Genomic DNA, 18,383 nt, shown 5'->3' with positions numbered 1-18,383 from the left:
TCATCGCTCTGTCCTTCTCTGGTTTGGGACCGGCGATTGTTGCCAATTCTGATTCAAGTGGAAGCTGACCATTACCTGGAAGCTGGTCCCCCGTAGCTCAGTTGGTAGAGCATGACGCTTGCATCGCCAGTATAGTGGGTTCGCATGACCGGCATTTATTATAATTATTATTACATTACTAGCAGAGTAATAACATATCAGTCAGGGAGCCTAGTTTGATCACATAATAATTCAATTATACGTTTGCACTAGTTGTCTATAATGAGTATGAATTCACATGGAAGAATACATGAAGCACTTTGAAACACTGACATTGAGTAGTGTCTCACTTTGCCAGCATGAGCCCCAACCTTGGTTGTTAAAATGTGTGTGTGTGTGTGTGCATCCTGTCTCTAGCTGGCCCGGCCCATGCACATGGTGCCCAACATTCCCGGCATCCCTGGTCCTCCTCTGGGAGGTGGCAGCAGCGGCTCCAACTCCCCCTCGGGGTACACCACACACTCGGAGGCCAAGATGGTTAGGAACAGATGCATCCGTCTCTCTGTGTCCCTCTGTGTCCCTCTGTGTCTCTCTGTGTCTCTCTATCTTTCTCTATTAGGGATCCACATTCCTGTCAATTTTGCTGCCGACTAACTGACCCTCATTAACCGCTTAACAAACCCTTACATTTGTTCCAAACAGTAAAAATGATGTGACCAATGCAAAATACTATGCGTTCATACAAACAACAGACTAAGTAGGCTACTTTCATTTTGCTAGTCCGTCAAGCCCTCTCTCGCTAGAATGAACGATATGCATCTTCTAGTGATCTAGTGATAGGATAGGCACCTGTCAGTCACAAAGAGAGCGGTGACAGGGAAAGGCAGTCTGCTGTCTGTCCCCGCTTCCCCTGTACAATTTGTGTGCGCTATGGTTGGTTGCAGTCAAATTTCTTTACACGGAGGAGGGAGAGAGCATGATCCTCGTGAATTTACACCTCCCATGTAATGTAAGTGGTGACGATGAGTCGAAATCCACGACTTAGCATAATTATTGTTTTCTGGTACATTCATATTTCCTAGGCTTCCTTTCCTAGGATTTTGGGGCTTGCCAGACAGTGACTGTAAAGTGAGTGACTGACTCGTCTCGTCAGCCTACCAAATCGCATCGATGAGAGAGCCGTTCGTTTGGCTCCCTAATTTGCATAGGCTACTTTTTGGCGATTATCTGCAGATAAATTATGAAAAGATTAGATGAAGATGGTGAATCATCACTACAGGAACGATAGGTAGTGGAGAGCCTCATCCTGTCCAGATATCATAATTAGGTCCCTCACGTAATCCAGATATTAAAACGATTTCAACAATATTCTAAAATGTATTTACCTTTAGTAGGGAATCAACTAAATGTATTGAACAATTATTAATTTGCCCAAGTTTAACATAAGACATGAACAGAATGCATCAGTGATTTGCATTTCCTGCAACTTTCTGAAGAGGCAATGGGAATGTCTGTGTGTAGATGGAAATGTTTCTCAAAAGCCTTCTCAGTGAAATGCTAGCTAAAAATTAGCCTATGCTTACCTGACAGAATGATGTCATGATTATTTTCATCCATCCAGCAGATATTTGTTTTGCAAACCAAAAACACTTGAATAAAAGGGTAACTGCACCCAAAAATAGACATTTCTCCTGGTGTGGATTAAGCATTGTTGTTTGCCCTTACCTAAGGAATTATTTGTGGGGCTCTATGCAACGTCCTTAAATAATTCCCTTAGGTAAGGGACAATTATTCCTTAAGGTAAACCCTTAAGATGTTTTATGCAACCGGGCCCTCAATTTGAACATTTTCACTTAATTTAAGGGGGAAATTCGCCTTAAAATGTTGTTTGCGACTGACTGTTTTATCCAACCCGGCCCTGCAGCTCTCTGCGTCTGACAGGTGATATTCCGCTCAAACTAGGCTTTTTAATGCGCGCGGTGCCCGTGTGATAATTAAGATGCATGACAAACTAATGAAAATACACACGTGCCAATTTAATTCCACTCAGTTATGCAAATGAACCTATAGACCTATAGGCTCTCTGTCCCCCTTGGTGCACCACACACTCTGAAACCAATCTCTATTTCTGGTGCTCTCTTGCTCTTTCTCACGCACCTTCTCTCTCTCTGGTTCTCTCCCCCCCCTTCCCCCTCGATCTCCCCCTTTTCTCCTTTCTCTATGTATGTACAGTTGAAGTCGTAAGTTTACATACACCTTAGCCAAATACATTTAAACTCAGTTTTTCACAATTCCTGACATTTAATCCTAGTAAAAATTCACTGTCTTAGGTCAGTTAGGATCACCACTTTATTTTAAGAATGTGAAATTCCAGAATAAAAGTAGAGAGAATGATTTATTTCAGCTTTTATTTATTTCATCACATTCCCAGTGGGTCACAAGTTTACATACACTCAATTAGTATTTGGTAGCATTGCCTTTAAATTGTTTAACTTGGGTCAAACGTTTCGGGTAGCCTTCCACAAGCTTCCCACAATAAGTTGGGTGAATTTTGGCCCATTCCTCCTGACAGAGCTGGTGTAACTGAGTCAGGATTGCAGGCCTCCTTGCTCGCACACGCTTTTTCAGTTCTGCCCACACATTTTCTAAGGATGAGGTCAGGGCTTTGTGATGGCCACTCCAATACCTTGACTTTGTTGTCCTTAAGCCATTTTGCCACAACTTTGGAAGTATGCTTGGGGTCATTGTCCATTTGGAAGACCCATTTGCGACCAAGCTTTTGAGATGTTGCTTCAATATATCCACATAATTTTCCTACCTCATGATGCCATCTATTTTGTGAAGTGCACCAGTCCCTCCTGCAGCAAAGCACCTACACAACATGATACTGCCACCCCCGTGCTTTACGGTTGGGATGGTGTTCTTTGGCTTGCAAGCCTCCCCCTTTTTCCTCCAAACATAACGATGGTCATTTTGGCCAAACAGTTCTATTTTTGTTTCATTAGACCAGAGGACATTTCTCCAAAAAGTACGATCTTTGTCCCCATGTGCATGTGCAAACCGTAGTCTGGCTTTTTTTATGGCGGTGTTGGAGCAGTGGCTTCTTCCTTGCTGAGCGGCCTTTCAGGTTATGTCGATATAGGACTCGTTTTACTGTGGATATAGATACTTTTGTACGTACTTTTGTTGTTTCCTCCAGCATCTTCACAAGGTCTTTTGCTGTTGTTCTGGGATTGATTTGCAGTTTTCGCACCAAAGTACGTTCATCTCTAGGAGACAGAACGCGTCTCCTTCCTGAGCGGTATTACGGCTGCGTGGTCCCATGGTGTTTATACTTGCGTAATATTGTTTGTACCTTCAGGCGTTTGGAAATTGCTCCCAAGGATGAACCAGACTTGTGGAGGTCTACAATTTTTTCTGAGGTCTTGGCAGATTTCTTTAGATTTTCCCATGATGTCAAGCAAAGAGGCACTGAGTTTGAAGGTAGGCCTTGAAATACATCCACAGGTACACCTCCAATTGACTCAAATGATGTAAATTAGCCTATCGGTAGCTTCTAAATCCATGACATCATTTTCTGGAATTTTCCAAGCTGTTTAAAGGCACAGTCAACTTAGTGTATGTAAACTTCTGACCCAATGGAATTGGGATACAGTGAATTGCTATTGAAATAATCTGTCTGTAAACAATTGTTGGAATAATGACTTGTGTCATGCACAAAGTAGATGTCCTAACCGACTTGCCAAAGTTAGTGGTTGAAAAACGAGTTTTAATGACTCCAACCTAAGTGTATGTAAACTTCCAACTTCAACTGTATCTATGTATCTTTCTCCCTTTGTTGCCCTTTAGCCTTCGATCCCTCCTCCTATCTCTGTTTGTTCGTCACTTGACTGAGATGGCATAGTCCAGAAGCAATTGTGATAACATAAAGGAACACGTGTGTGTATTTTTTTTTGTTTATGTGTGTGTGCGTATTTTGTCCATGTGTGTTTTAATGTTAAACTCGTCCTGGTTGTCCTGTCTCGTGTAGAGGCTGAAGGCAGCGCTGGCCCAGCAGAGTTCAGGAGGTCATGGTATGGGAGGTATGGCCGGCAGCCCCATGCACCCCCAGAGGATGGAACAGAGCCAGTTACTGGTGCAGCACCCTGACGCACCCTCCCCAGCACAGCCACAGGTAGGACAACGTGGAGACATGGACACACTCTTTCTCCCTTAAGCACTCACTTACGCACGCACATGCATGTTCATTGTAAAGAATACACATGGAGGCTTTACTCTCTGGCAATCAGGGTTGGGGTCAATCCATTTCAATTCCAGTCAATTCAGAAAGTAAATTGAAATTTCAGTGTACTTCCTGAATTGACTGGAATTGAAATGGAATTGACCCCAACCCTGGTGGCAGTAGAATATTATCAAAATCCTCTTGACTTGGATCTTCATGCCCTGTCATTCGTTGACATCAGTAGAAGGGCAGGGGCATTATAATTTAGGCACTGAAAGACAATTTTGTATCAGGCTTGTTTTAAGTGTTGACAATCTGACTCAAACCCTCACTCTCTATCCCACCTAACTCTTCTCTCCATTTCCACCACGCCCTCTCCCCCCTCCCCTCCAGGTGTCTCCGGCCCAGCCTACTGGTGGTCGGCGGCGGCGTGCGGCGGAGGACGACCCGGACGACCGACGACAGCGTTTCCTGGAGAGGAACCGGGCGGCCGCCTCACGCTGCCGACAGAAACGCAAAGTCTGGGTCAACTCCCTGGAGAAGAAGGCAGAGGAGCTCGTCTCCATGAACGTCTCGCTGGCGGTGTGTGTGATGGTTTTCAAAGCCGCACTGTACTTCGGTCTCATCTGTCATTTCTCCGAACCACGCAGTCATTGAAACATTTCAACCAGTTTGAAAATAGAAGATATTAGGTCCTCTTCTGGCTGTACTGGGTAGAGACAGAGTATTGACTCATTGTGTTACACAACAGCATTGACTCATTGTGTTACTGTTTTTTTTTCAGAATGAAGTGTCTCTCCTGAGGAATGAGGTGGCTCATCTCAAACAGCTACTGCTGGCTCACAAGGACTGCCCTGTCACCACTCTACAGAAGAAGATTGCCTACATGGGTGAGCCTACTAGCTAGCAGCATCTAGAAAACACATGGAAAACTCTAATAAGTACTTTTGTAATATTATCTTATGTTGTTCTTGTCTATAACTATTCTGTTGGATGGGGAGCATCGTTGCACAGCTATTTTCAGGTCTCTCGAGAGATGTTCGATCCGGTTCTGGCTGGGCCACTCAAGGACATTCAGAGACTTGTCCTGAAGCGCCCCTTGCGTTGTCTTGGCTGTGTGCTTAGGGTCGTCGTCCTATTGGAAGGTGAACCTTCACCCCAGTCTGAGGTCCTGAGCGCTCTGGAGCAGGTTGTCATCAAGGATCTCTCTCTACTTTGCTCCGTTCGTCTTTCCCTTTATCCTGACTAGTCTCCCTGCCACTGAAAAACATCTCCACAGCATGATGCTGCCCCCACCATGCTTCATCATAGGGATGGTGCCAGATTTCCTCCAGACGTGCCGCTTGGCATTCAGGCCAAAGAGTTCAATCTTGGTTTCATCAGACCAGAGAATACTGTTTCTCATGGTCTGACAGTCCTTTAGGTGCCTTTTTGGCAAACTCCAAGCAGGCTGTCATGTGCCTTTTACTGAGGAGTGGCTTCTGTCTGGCCACTCTACCATAAAGGCCTGTTTGGTGGAGTGCTGCAGAGATGGTTGTCCTTCTGGAAGGTTCTCCCATCTCCGCAGAAGAACTCTGGAGCTCTGTCAGAGTGAATATCGGGTTCTTGGTCACCTCCCTGACCAAGGCCCTTCTCCCCCAATTGCTCAGTTTGGCCGGGCGTCCAGCTCTAGGAAGAGTCTTGGTGGTTCCAAACTTCTTCCATTTAAGAATGACAGAGGCCACTGAGTTCTTGGGGACCTTCAATGCTGCAGCAATTTTTTAGTACCCTTCCCCAGATCTGTGCCTTGACACAATCCTGTCTTGGAGCTCTACAGACAATTCCTTCGACCTCATGGCTTGGTCTTTGCTGTGACATGCACTGTCAACTGTGGGACCTTATATAGACAGGTGTGTGCCTTTCAATTGATTTGACATAATTTGTAATTTACCACAGGTGGACTCCAATCAAGTTGTAGAAACATCTCAAGGATGATCAATGGAAACAGGATACACCTGAGCTCAATTTCGAGTCTCATGGCAAAGGGTCATGAATACTTATGTAAATAAAAAATAGTCTAAAAACCTGTTTTCGCTTTGTCATTATGGGGCATTGTGTGTAGATTAATGAGGAAACAAATGTATTTGATCCATTTTAGAGGCTGTAACATAACAACATGTGGGAAAGGGCAAGGGGTCTGAATGAACTGTATACTAAATCTCTTAATTTATAGGGGATAGTGGTTGAAATAGCTGATTGTGGTTTCTGGTAGCTCACTTCCTTCTACCCTGTAGAGCAGGGATGGGCAACTGGTGGCCCGTGGATCAATTCTCTCTTTTTTGGGTGGAACTCAGTTGGGGTCTCAATTTACTCTAGAATAGTAGAATACCCAAGGTGGACTTTCAAAATTTGGTTGTGTATCAGCAGTTTTTCTCTTATTTTGTCAGTCATTCAAGTAGCCCATAGCAGGTAAAATGTGTTAGCTGGCCACTAGACTTACCAATCTCTCTAAACTTTTAGTAATCATGGTCGAATTACCGACTGTGGGGCCCCCATTGATTTTGTTAGTCACTCACTCCGATAACATATTAAAAACAGCAAACATTTCAATCCACACTGTGGCAAAATGTATAGAATTGCAAGAAATTAGCTGTAAAACTTCACATTTTTCTCTCCGCCCCATTACAATTGCATAAAATGTGTTAGAAAATTGCTAAATTTTCTCTCTGCCGAATGGCAAAATGTGTAGAATTGCAGCAAACCAAAAATGATTTCGCTTAGGGCCCCCAAAAGGCTAGGGCCGGCTCTAACCGCATGCGTGGTGGGTATGGATCTGGGTACGCAGATGAGTTCTGATTTTGTTTTTTGGGGCCTCCACCAAAGTTGCCCATCTCTGATGAAGAGTCACTCTGGTAAGCCCCATCCCTGTAACACTTTGTTCTTGTGTCTTCGTCCTATAGGAGAGGACAGTCCTATGAGAGACATGTCGGAGCCCACCGGCTCCCCAGCCCCTGTCATCCAACACAGCTCCCTGCCCAGCCCCTCTCCTTCCTCGGGCCCCAACGGCATGGGCGCCCGGGCGGCTGCCGAGGCCATGGCCATGTCCGTGCTGGCTGGGATGGGTCAACACCAGCAGAGGAGAGGAGAAAGGGATGGAGGGAGAGACGGGAGGGATGGAGGGAGAGATGGGAGGGATGCTCCCTCCTCCCACGTCATCATGGCCACACAGTCGCACCACTCTGCCAGATGATGAGCGTATCACACATCACGGCCCGGGACTCTACGGCACTCACCATCAAACACCACCCCACACGGGCAGGAGAGTGGAGGAGATAGTAAAAAAATAATATATATATATATATATATATATATATATATATATATATATATATAAAAATAACTCCTCTCTTCTCAGGTGACCAGAAAAGTAGGAAGAAAACATTGTCTTACATCAGATAGCGTGACAATTCCGCCTCCGAGCATTGCGTAGGAGTGACGCGACCTGACGTAAGACAATGGGAGGAGGAGGGACACCCGAAGAAATAATCTCTTCCTACTAAAATGAAACAAACTCCTCCTCTTTCCCCCTGCTGTGGTTGCCATTTTGTGTCAGCCATTTTGTCTCAGGCCTGGAGCCTTGCTGGATCTCAGCAACAACAGCCTTCTGGGAATGGACTGGGACAATAAGAGAGAAAGAGCTTCCTGTTCTGTTCACTATGCCATAGACAACATACAGGGGCTGGACTCCCCCCCCCGTACTTCCCCTCGTCCCCCCCAATCACCCTACAACCCTCTCGCCTCACCCTCAAGCACTTATGAACTTCACTGAACTGTAGGACTGCATAGCATCTTCCTGAGGGTGGTAATGGTCGTTGTGATAAACTCAGCACTCAGACTTTAACAAATACTGGTAACACACGGTCAAACACACACAATGCACGCGCGCATACTAGACATACATATACACTCAACGTAAACATTGCATTGATTCACATTTGTTGTTGATCACGTGAGATACCAAAACACTGAGCACTGCAGGGGTCCATATTATTGTAACAAGGGATTGTGGCCTTGCTCTCCTGCACATGTTGACATGTTTTTTTCACACACACAAAGATAATTGACGCTCCGAATCCAAAGATGCATTCGTTTTTTATACTTTCATTGTCAAGATGGTCGGATCCAATATTTTACATTTGGTCTGTTTTCCTGAATCCCTAGTAGTTTTGTTAGTGGTTTCATTTTGAGCATCTGTGTCAGTCGTTCACAAAAGGTGAACCTCATTTATAGCCCTTTATGATACGTTTTATAAACCGTGTGTGTGTGTGTGTGTGTGTGTGTGTGTGTGTGTGTGTGTGTGTGTGTGTGTGTGTGTGTGTGTGTGTGTGTGTGTTTATGTACAGCAGAAAATAGCAATTTGTTGTTTCAATATCTGATACACTAAGATCCGGTTTGGTAGCATGTGACATATTTTTTTTATTAGCATTTTAGTTGTGTTCCTGTGCAGCTTTCTTTACGTTAACGGCACATTATTTGCAGCTTGGGCCATAGCGAACGAAATTGTGTCTTTGGTTGTCACTGAAGCCGTGCGACAGAAACAGAAAGCTAAAAGTAATAGATTCACTGTACACCGTCATTTCTAAATGACTCATACACTTATTATACACAAAAAAAAATTCCCGGACTACTTCCCCTTTCCTCTGTAACCATTTCCTCTTTCCCATGCAATTTTTGTATGTATTAGTTTCTAAACGTATGCCCTTACCATCTTTTATGAAATCTTCTAATGGTTGTATGGCAGTCTAAGTGGTTTCTATCTGGCCTTTCTCGTCTTTTTTTCTCTCACTTTCTCTGCGTGGTACTGTAGTAGTTCATCCTTGCTGCTTTCTGGAGTGGAATGTGTTGCGCTTTAGTCTCTCTAGGTCGTGTTCATTAGGCACCAAACGGAACAAAATGGACTGAAACGATGAGGAACTACCTGGACCGGTCCAATAAGAAATGCGTATTTTTGTTTGCCGTTACATAACGTTCTGGAATGTTTTCTGTTGGGCGCCCTAATGAACAGGACCGTTGCTGCTCTTATGAATGACTATCCAAAACAAAGCCGTGTTCCCCTGTAACGTTTGTGTGTCTACAAACGGCATTGACACGTGAACGAACGTGTAACCGAACTGTTATACTATGGATCAGCACTCACTCAGTGACAGCTCCATCTCTGCTCAACACACACACACACACACACAATGTGTTCGAAAACAATTTTGCCTTAAAGAATCACTTTCGTGCCTCCGAAATCCCCCTCAAAGATTATTGGGTTGCATGATAAAACATATAATGGTTCTGCCTTAGGAAGAAAAAATGCATAATTGTCTCAGAAGTTAAAAGCCATTCACAAGGAGTAACAATAGATTAATTTATTTTATATGCTGATTGTATAGAAGATGCCTTCAAAAATCTGGAGTAAAATGGCACCACATTTCACCACTGCAGTCACCACACTTCACTGTTGTGTGATACTAATGCTGCCATCTAGTGGAGTATGAGGAACTTCACCTTCTCACAAGGATGGGAATTGGACATGGACCTTGAGGGAAATTCTTTCAGAACTCCTGTGGCAGTCTGGGAACAGTTTCAATTCTTCAGGGATCCCCCTTTTATGAACAAAAGTTTTAGACATTTTGTTTTAGAAAAACTACTCCTAAACAAGGGATAATCTTGTTGTTTTGCATTTGTATGTAACTTCCCCCACAATCCATCTGAAAATGTATGTAACAATTTGCAGTGTGTATTACTGCAGAAGTAACTAGAGTATCAGTCAAAAAAACATACGGACATGTCTAAAGGCACTTAAATATGCAGGTTTATCATTCATGATTTGTGTTTTCTTTTGTTTGTATATACTTTTGTTTAATTTGAATACTTTCAGTGACATCAAAAGTTGGCTATTTCGTTTGTCTTGATAATGTATATTATACATAAGGGGCTTGTTTCTCGGATCCAGATTTAGCCTGGTTCTAAACTTAAACGCATGTTCAACGGACATTCGCAATTGAAAGTACTTAGTCCAATAAGGATTGCTACTCAGTAACTACTTGACATGTCTCACAAACGACTGAACTTCTTTGTTCTACTCCTACAGTCCCCAATAGTAACCAGGGCTCTGGTCAAAAGTAGTGCACTATATAGGGAATAGGGTGTGATTTGGGATGCTGCCCAACAATGACAATCCCAATGGTGACCCTGTATGGCATTGTGTAGTACTCTGAGCTGGCGCTATAGTTGGCTAGCTGTCCCTTATTAATGGACGATTGTTCATATGAAATGGTAAAAAAATAAATATTTAGCTTTCATGTTAGTTGATATTGTCATTGGCACTTTGTTTCTTCTCAATTTTTTTTGGATATTTTCTTTATTGCGTGCTATTGTCATCAGGACTATATACAAATACGCTGGCATAATAAACGCTTCTATTATATATTTTTGTGTTGTAATGATGAGATATAGAAATTAATTTGTTTTAGAACATCGATTTCTTTATTTTTCCTATCTAAAATACTTTTAATGTAACCCAACTGTTTGTATCAGCCGGACTGTGCCGGAACCATAGAGTTAAAATCATGATTCTAATTCGATGGCTGGAACTCTGCTCTGTCTGGACTGCCCATAACTCACAAACCAACTAAGTTATTGTTGCATTGGTTTCATGGAAATCAATGTTGTTTTTTTATAAATATTTCAAAATATTAACCGTTGTTGTGAACAAGTAACAGAATTGTATAAGAAAAAATAACAATTTTACATATGAGAAGACATTGTGAAAGTTGCTATTAGTTATTTGAATTGTTCATTCGCACAGAATTGAACTGATAATTTCTGAAAGTGTACTATATGAATATATTTACTTTTCCATGCATGTCCAAGTGGAACTACTATGAACACTTACAGTGCTGCGGATTTAATTAAACAAAAGAACCTAATGGATATCAACCGTTTCTGAATCATTTGATTCAGACAATTTCACACAATAGATCTCATTCTGTCTGTTCTACATGGTCACTGCAGAATTCTGCAATCAGTCTCTGTACTAAAGATCTTTGTCCAACTAATAATGTGCAATCTGTGCTGTATCTTATCTTGTGACCACCATACGTACATACATGCATGCCAGTGTTGCCACCTGTAACAGCATCAGATATTTACTGAGGAAAATAATGATAGAGTCAAGAGCCAATAGTCAACATCGGGGATAAGTGAACAATGGGGACACACAGTACCAGTTAAAAGTTTGGACACACCTACTCATTCAAGGGTTTTTCTTTATTTTTACTATTTCTACATTGTAGAATAATAGTGAAGACATCAACTATGAATTAACACATATGGAATCATGTAGTAACCAAAAAAGTGTTCATCAAAATATAGTTAAGATTCTTCAATGTAGCCACCCCACGCATTCTCTCAATTAGCTTCATGAGGAATACTTTTCCAACAGTCTTGAAATAGTTCTCACTTATGCTGAGCACTTGTTGGCTGCTTTTCCTTCACTCTGCGGTCCAACTCATCCCAAACCAGCTCATTTGGGTTGGGGTCAGGTGATTGTGGAGGCCAGGTCATCTGATACAGCACTCCATCACTCTCTTTCTTGGTCAAATAGCCCTTACACAGCCTGGAGGTGTGTTTTGGGTCATTGCCCTGTTGAAAAACAAATTATTGTTCCATTAAGCACAAACCGGATGGGATGGCGTATCGCTGCAGAATGCTGTGGTAGCCATGCTGGTTAAGTGTGCCTTGAATTCTAAATAAATCAGACTGTGTCACCAGCAAAGCACCATCACACCTCCATGCTTCAGTGTGGGAACCACACATGCAGAGATAATCTGTTCACCTACTCTGCATCTCACAAAGATACGGCGGTTGGAACCAAAAATCTAAATTTCGACTCCAGACCAAAGGACAGATTACTACTAGTCTAATGTCCATTGCTCATGTTTCTTGGCACAAGCAAGTCTCTTCATCTTATTGGTGACCTTTAGTAGTGGGTTTTTTTCAGCAATTCGACCATGGCCTGATTCACGCAGTCTCCTCTGAACAGTTGATGTTGAGCTGTGTCTGTTACTTGAACTCTGTGAAGCATTTCTTTGGGCCGCAATCTGAGGTGCAGTTAACTCGAATGAACTTAACCTCTGCAGCAGAGGTAATTCTAGGTCTTCCTTTCCTGTGGCAGTCCTCATTAGAGCCAGTTTCATCAAATTTATTTCTAAAGCCCTTCTTACATCAGCTGATATCTCAAAGTGCTGTACAGAAACCCAGCCTAAAACCCCAAACAGCAAGCAATGCAGGTGTAGAAGCCACGGTGGCGAGGAAAAACTCCCTAGAAAGGCCAGAACCTAGGAAGAAACCTAGAGAAGAACCAGGCTATGAGGGGTGGCCAGTCCTCTTCTGGCTGTGCCGGGTGGAGATTATAACAGAACATGGCCAAGATGTTCAAATGTTCATAGATGACCAGCAGGGTCAAATAATAATAAACAGTGGATGTTGAGGGTGCAACAGGTCAGCACTTCAGAGTAAATGTCAGTTGGCTTTTCATAGCCGATCATTCAGAGTATCTCCACCGCTCCTGCTATCTCTAGAGAGTTGAAAACAGCAGGTCTGGGACAGGTAGCACGTCCGGTGAACAGGTCAGGGTTCCATAGCCGCAGGCAGAACGGTTGAAACTGGAGCAGCATCACGGCCAGGTGGACTGGGGAAAGCAAGGAGTCATCAGGCCAGGTGGTCCTGAGGCATGGTCCTAGGACTCAGGTCCTCCGAGAGAAAGAAAAAGAGAAAGAAAGAGCATAATTAAATTCACACAGGATAAGACAGGAGAAATACTCCAGATATAACAGGCTGACCCTAGCCCCCCGACACAAACTACTGCAGTAGAAATACTGAAGGCTGAGACAGGAGGGGTCAGGAGACACTGTGGCCCCATCCGACGATACCCCCGGATAGGGCCAAACAGGCAGGATATAACCCCACCCACTTTGCCAGAGCACAGCCCCCACACCACTAGAGGGATATCTTCAACCACCAACTTACTATCCTGAGACAAGGCCGAGTATAGCCCACAAAGATCTCCGCCATGGCACAACCCAAGGCGAGGTGCCAACCCAGACAGGAAGTCCACGTCAGTGACTCAACCCACTCAAGTGACGCACCCCTCCTAGGGACGGCATGGAAGCGCACCAGTAAGCCAGTGACTCAGCCCCTGTAATAGGGTTAGAGGCAGAGAATCCCAGTGGAGAGAGGGGAACCGGCCAGGCAGAGACAGCAAGGGCGGTTCATGGTGCCAGTGCCTTTCCGTTCACCTTCACACTCCTGGGCCAGACTACACTCAATCATAGGAGATGAGTCTTCGATAAAGACTTAAAGGTTGAGACCGAGTCTGCGTCTCTCACATGGGTAGGCAGACCATTCCATAAAAATTGAGTTCTATAGGAGAAAGCCCTGCCTCCAGTTGTTTGCTTAGAAATTCTAGGGACAATTAGGAGGCCTGCGTCTTGTGACCGTAGCGTACGTGTAGGTATGTACGGCAGGACCAAATCGGAAAGATGGGTAGTAGCAAGCCCATGTAATGCTTTGTAGGTTAGCAGTAAAACCTTAATCAGCCCTTGCCTCAACAGGAAAGCGTGGCCAAGCGTCGTCCGGGTTAGGGAGGGTTTGGCCGGCAGGGATATCCTTGTCTTATCGCGCACTAGCGACTCCTGTGGCGGGCCGGGAGCAGTGCACCCTGACCAGGTCGCCAGGTGTACGGTGTTTCCTCTGACACATTGGTGCGGCTGGCTTCCGGGTTGGATGGGCATTGTGTCAAGAAGCAGTGCGGCTTGGTTGGGTTGTGTTTCGGAGGAGGCATGGCTCTCGACCTTCGTCTCTCCCGAGTCCGTACGGGAGTTGCAGCGATGAGACAAGACTGTAACTACTACCAATTGGATACCACAAAATTGGGGAGAAAAGGGGTAAAAAAAGAATGATAAAGTCTTTCCGACAGATAAGATCTAAACCAGGCCAGAACTTGTCCATGTAGACCAATTTGGGTTTCCAATCTCTCCAAAAGAATGTGGTGATCGACGGTATCAAAAGCAGTACTAAGGTCTAGGAGCACGAGGACAGACGCAGAGCCTCGGTCTGACGCCATTAAAAGGTAATTTACCACCTTCACAAGTGCTGTCTCAGTGCTATGATGGGGTCTAAAACCAGACTGGAGCGTTTCGTATACACTCTTTGTCTTCAGGAGGGCAGTGAGTTTTTTATATTTTCTGGGTCAAGGTTTGGCTTTTTCAAGAGAGGCTTTATTAACTGCCTTGGAAGTGAGGGATCTAACATTAAGTAGCCCTATTTTGAGATGTGAGGTATCACAATCTCTTTCAATAATGGCAGGAATGGAGGAGGTCTTTATTCCAGTGAGATTGCTAAGGCGAACACCGCCATGTTTGGTTTTGCCCAACCTAGTTTGAGGCACAGACACGGTCTCAATGGGGATAGCTGAGCTGACTACACTGACTGTGATAGTGGCAGACTCCACTACGCTGCCTGGCCTGCACCCTATTTCATTGTGGAGCTAGGGGAGTTAGAGCACTGTCTATGTTCGTAGATAAGATGAGAGCACCCCTCCAGCTAGGATGGAGTCAGTCAGTCCTCAACAGGCCAGGCTTGGTCCTGTTTGTGGGTGAGTCCCAGAAAGAGGGCCAATTATCTACAAATGTTATCTTTTGGAGAGGCAGAAAACAGTTTAACCAGCGATTGAGTTGTGAGACTGCTGTAGAGCTCATCACTCCCCTAACTGGGAAGAGGCCAGAGACAATTACTCGATGCCGACACATCTTCCTAGCTGATTTACACGCTGAAGCTATGTTGCACTTGGTGACCTCTGACTGTTTCATCCTAACATCGTTGGTGCCGACGTGGATAACAATATCTTTATACTCTCTACACTCGCCAGTTTTAGCTTTAGCCAGCACCATCTTCAGATTAGCCTTAACATCGGTAGCCCTGCCCCCTGGTAAACAGTGTATGATTGCTGGATGATTCGTTTTAAGTCTAATACTGCGGGTAATTGAGTCGCCAATGACTAGGGTTTTCAATTTGTCAGAGCTAATGGTGGAAGGCTTCGTCTCAGACCCCGTAACGGGAGGAGTAGAGACCAGAGAAGGCTCGGCCTCTGACTCCGACTCACTGCTTAATGGGGAGAACCGGTTGAAAGTTTGTCGGCTGAATGAGCAACACCGGTTGAGCATTCCTACAGCATTTCCCTCCAGAAGCCATGAGAAAGTTGTACTTACTGGTGGCACAGACGCTGTTTTCCTACACTGAAATTACCCTTGCCTAACGATTGCGCCTGAAGCTGGGCTCGCAGCACAGCTATCCTCGCCGTAAGGCGATCGTTCTCCTGTATATTATGAGTACAGCGACTGCAATTAGAAGGCATCATGTTAATGTTACTACTTAGCTTCGGCTGGTGGAGGTCCTGACGAACCACGTCCAGATAAAGCGTCCGGAGTGAAAAAGTTACATGTAAAAAATGTCGAGGGAGGGAAAAACAAAAAATATAAACCGTAATTAAAGTATCATCATTGCGGTTGATGGTTTTTGCAACCGCACAAGTTCTTGAAATGTTCCGGATTGACTGACCTTCTGTCACGGCTGTCTGAAGAATGGGACCAAAGCGCAGCGTGTGTAACGTTCCACATTTTATTTAAACTGTGAAACTATGCAAGACATACAAAATAAACTCATAAACAAACCGTGACGAAGAGGTGCAACATACACATACAACATATACTCAAAATTATCTCCCACAAACCCAGGTGGGAAAAACAACCACTTAAATATGATCCCCAATTAGAGACAACGATGACCAGCTGCCTCTAATTGGAGATCATCCCAAAAAACCAACATAGAAATACAACTAGAACCCCACATAGAAATACATAAACTAGACAAAACCCCCAACATAGAAAAAAGAAACTAGAACCAACAGACATAAATAAACCAGACAAAACCCTCTGTCACGCCCTGACCTACTCTACCATAGAAAAATAAAAGCTTTCTATGGTCAGGACGTGACAGTACCCCCCCCCCCCCCCTCCCCAGTACCCCCCCCCCCCCTCCTCTCCGAACGCACAACCCCAAACAACAACAAAAACAGGGAGGGTTAGGGTGGGTGTCTAATGTTGGTGGCGGCTCTGGTGCAGGACGAAGAACCTTCACATCCCGCGGATCCTCCTGCATCAGAGGCGGTTCTGGTGCGGGACAAAGAATCCTCACATCCTGCTTATCCGCCAGCATAGGAGGCGGCTCCGGTTTGGGGTGTAGCCCCCGCTCCGCTAGCTGATCCCTACGCTTTCGTGTCACCGGACCGCGGATCATCGCCGGAGGCTCCGGACTGCGGACCGCCGCCGGAGTGGGGGCCGTCTCAGGAGGCTCCGGACTGGGGGCCTTCTCAGGAGGCTCCGGACTGGGGGCCGTCTCAGGAGGCTCCGGACTGGGGGCCGTCTCAGGAGGCTCCGGACTGGGAACTGTCGCCTGAAGCTCCGGACTGGGAATGCACACTGGAGGCCTGATGCATGAGGCTGGCACAGGTGGCGCCAGACTGGTGACACGCACTTCAGGGCGAGTACGAGGAGCAGGCACAGGGCGTACTGGGCTGTGGAGGCGCACTGGAGGTCTGGAGCGTAGGGCTGGCACAATCCGTCCTGGCTGCATGCTCACTTTAGCCCGGCAAGTGCGGGGCGCTGGCACAGGACGCACTGGGCTGTGAATGCGCACTGGAGACACCGTGCGTATCACTGCAAAACATGGTGCCTGACAGGTCACACGCTCCCTCAAGCGAGTGCGTGGACGTACCAGACTGGGGAGGCGCACTGAAGGCCAAATGCGTGAAACTGGTGCACATGACACCGGACTGGTGTCACGCTCTGCAGCGCTCTCAATGCCAACACCTCTCTCCAGAATCTTGCGTCGAGTTCCTCACTCGTCTCCCTGACTGGCTTGGTTCACCCCTCAGCTCTCCACGGTAAGCACGAGGTGTTGGCTCAGGTCCCAAACCTGACTCCACCAAACTCCCCATGTGCCCCCCCCAATTTTTGGGGGAGCTGCCTCTCAGGCTTCCGTCGTTGCCGTGCTAGTTCCTCGTATTGTCGCCGTTCCTCTCTCACTGTCTCCGCCTGCTTGCCTTGATGGTATAACGCCTCGTAATATCGCCGTTCTGCTCTCGCTGCTGCAATCTCCTCCTTTGGACGGCGATACTCCCCGGGCCTTGTCCAGGGTCCTGCCCCATCCAGGATTTCCTCCCAGGTCCAGTCCTCCTGACCACGCTGCTTGGTCCGTTGGTGGTGGGAGATTCTGTCACGGCTGTCTGAAGAATGGGACCAAAGCGCAGCGTGTGTAACGTTCCACATTTTATTTAAACTGTGAAACTATGCAAGACATACAAAATAAACTCATAAACAAAACAACAAACCGTGACGAAGAGGTGCAACATACACTTACTCAAAATAATCTCCCACAAACCCAGGTGGGAAAAACAACCACTTAAATATGATCCCCAATTAGAGACAACGATGACCAGCTGCCTCTAATTGGAGATCATCCCCCCCCCAAAAAAACATAGAAATACAACAACTTGAACCCCACATAGAAATACATAAACTAGACAAAACCCAACATAGAAAAAAGAAACTAGAACCAACATAGACATAAATAAACTAGACAAAACCCTATGTCACGCCCTGACCTACTCTACCATAGAAAAATAAACGCTTTCTATGGTCAGGACGTGACACATTCATGTCTTAAAGTAATGATGGACTGTCGTTTCTCTTTGCTTATTTCAGCTGTTCTTGCCATATTATAGACTTGGTCTTTTACCAAATAGGGCTATCTTCTGTTTACCTTGTCACAACAACTGATTGGCTCAAACGCATTAAGATGGAAAGAAATTCCACAAATGAACTTAACAAGGCACACCTGTTAATTGAAATGCATTCCAGGTGACTACCTCATGAAGCTGGTTGGTTTTGGTTACTACATGATTCCATATGTGTTATGTCATAGTTTGATGTCTTCACTATTATTCTACAGTGTAGAAAATAGTAAAAATAAAGAAACCCTGGAATGAGTAAGTGTATCCAAACTTTTGAAGGGCGGTGTATATCAGGGGTTTTCC

At 45.2% G+C, this 18,383-nt stretch overlaps 1 protein-coding gene across 2 annotated transcripts in view; it reads left to right on the top strand.

Annotated features, from left to right (window-relative positions):
- Positions 1–11,163, top strand: part of atf7a (activating transcription factor 7a) — a 52,783-nt gene extending 41,620 nt beyond the window's left edge. For both annotated transcript variants that reach the window (XM_014135742.2, XM_014135739.2), the window contains exons 8-12: positions 397–516; positions 4,010–4,153; positions 4,595–4,783; positions 4,986–5,091; positions 7,141–11,163. In XM_014135742.2, the coding sequence (XP_013991217.2) occupies positions 397–516; positions 4,010–4,153; positions 4,595–4,783; positions 4,986–5,091; positions 7,141–7,430 (849 nt within the window). In that variant the 3' untranslated portion in view covers positions 7,431–11,163. The remainder of the gene's footprint in view (positions 1–396; positions 517–4,009; positions 4,154–4,594; positions 4,784–4,985; positions 5,092–7,140) is intronic.
- Positions 11,164–18,383: the final 7,220 nt, after the last annotated feature.

The sequence above is a fragment of the Salmo salar genome, chromosome ssa13 (genome assembly GCF_905237065.1).
Source record: "Salmo salar chromosome ssa13, Ssal_v3.1, whole genome shotgun sequence".
NCBI lineage: Eukaryota > Metazoa > Chordata > Actinopteri > Salmoniformes > Salmonidae > Salmo > Salmo salar.
The sequence above is the reverse complement of the archived record's forward strand: the minus strand, read 5'-3'. Positions and strand labels throughout refer to the sequence as shown.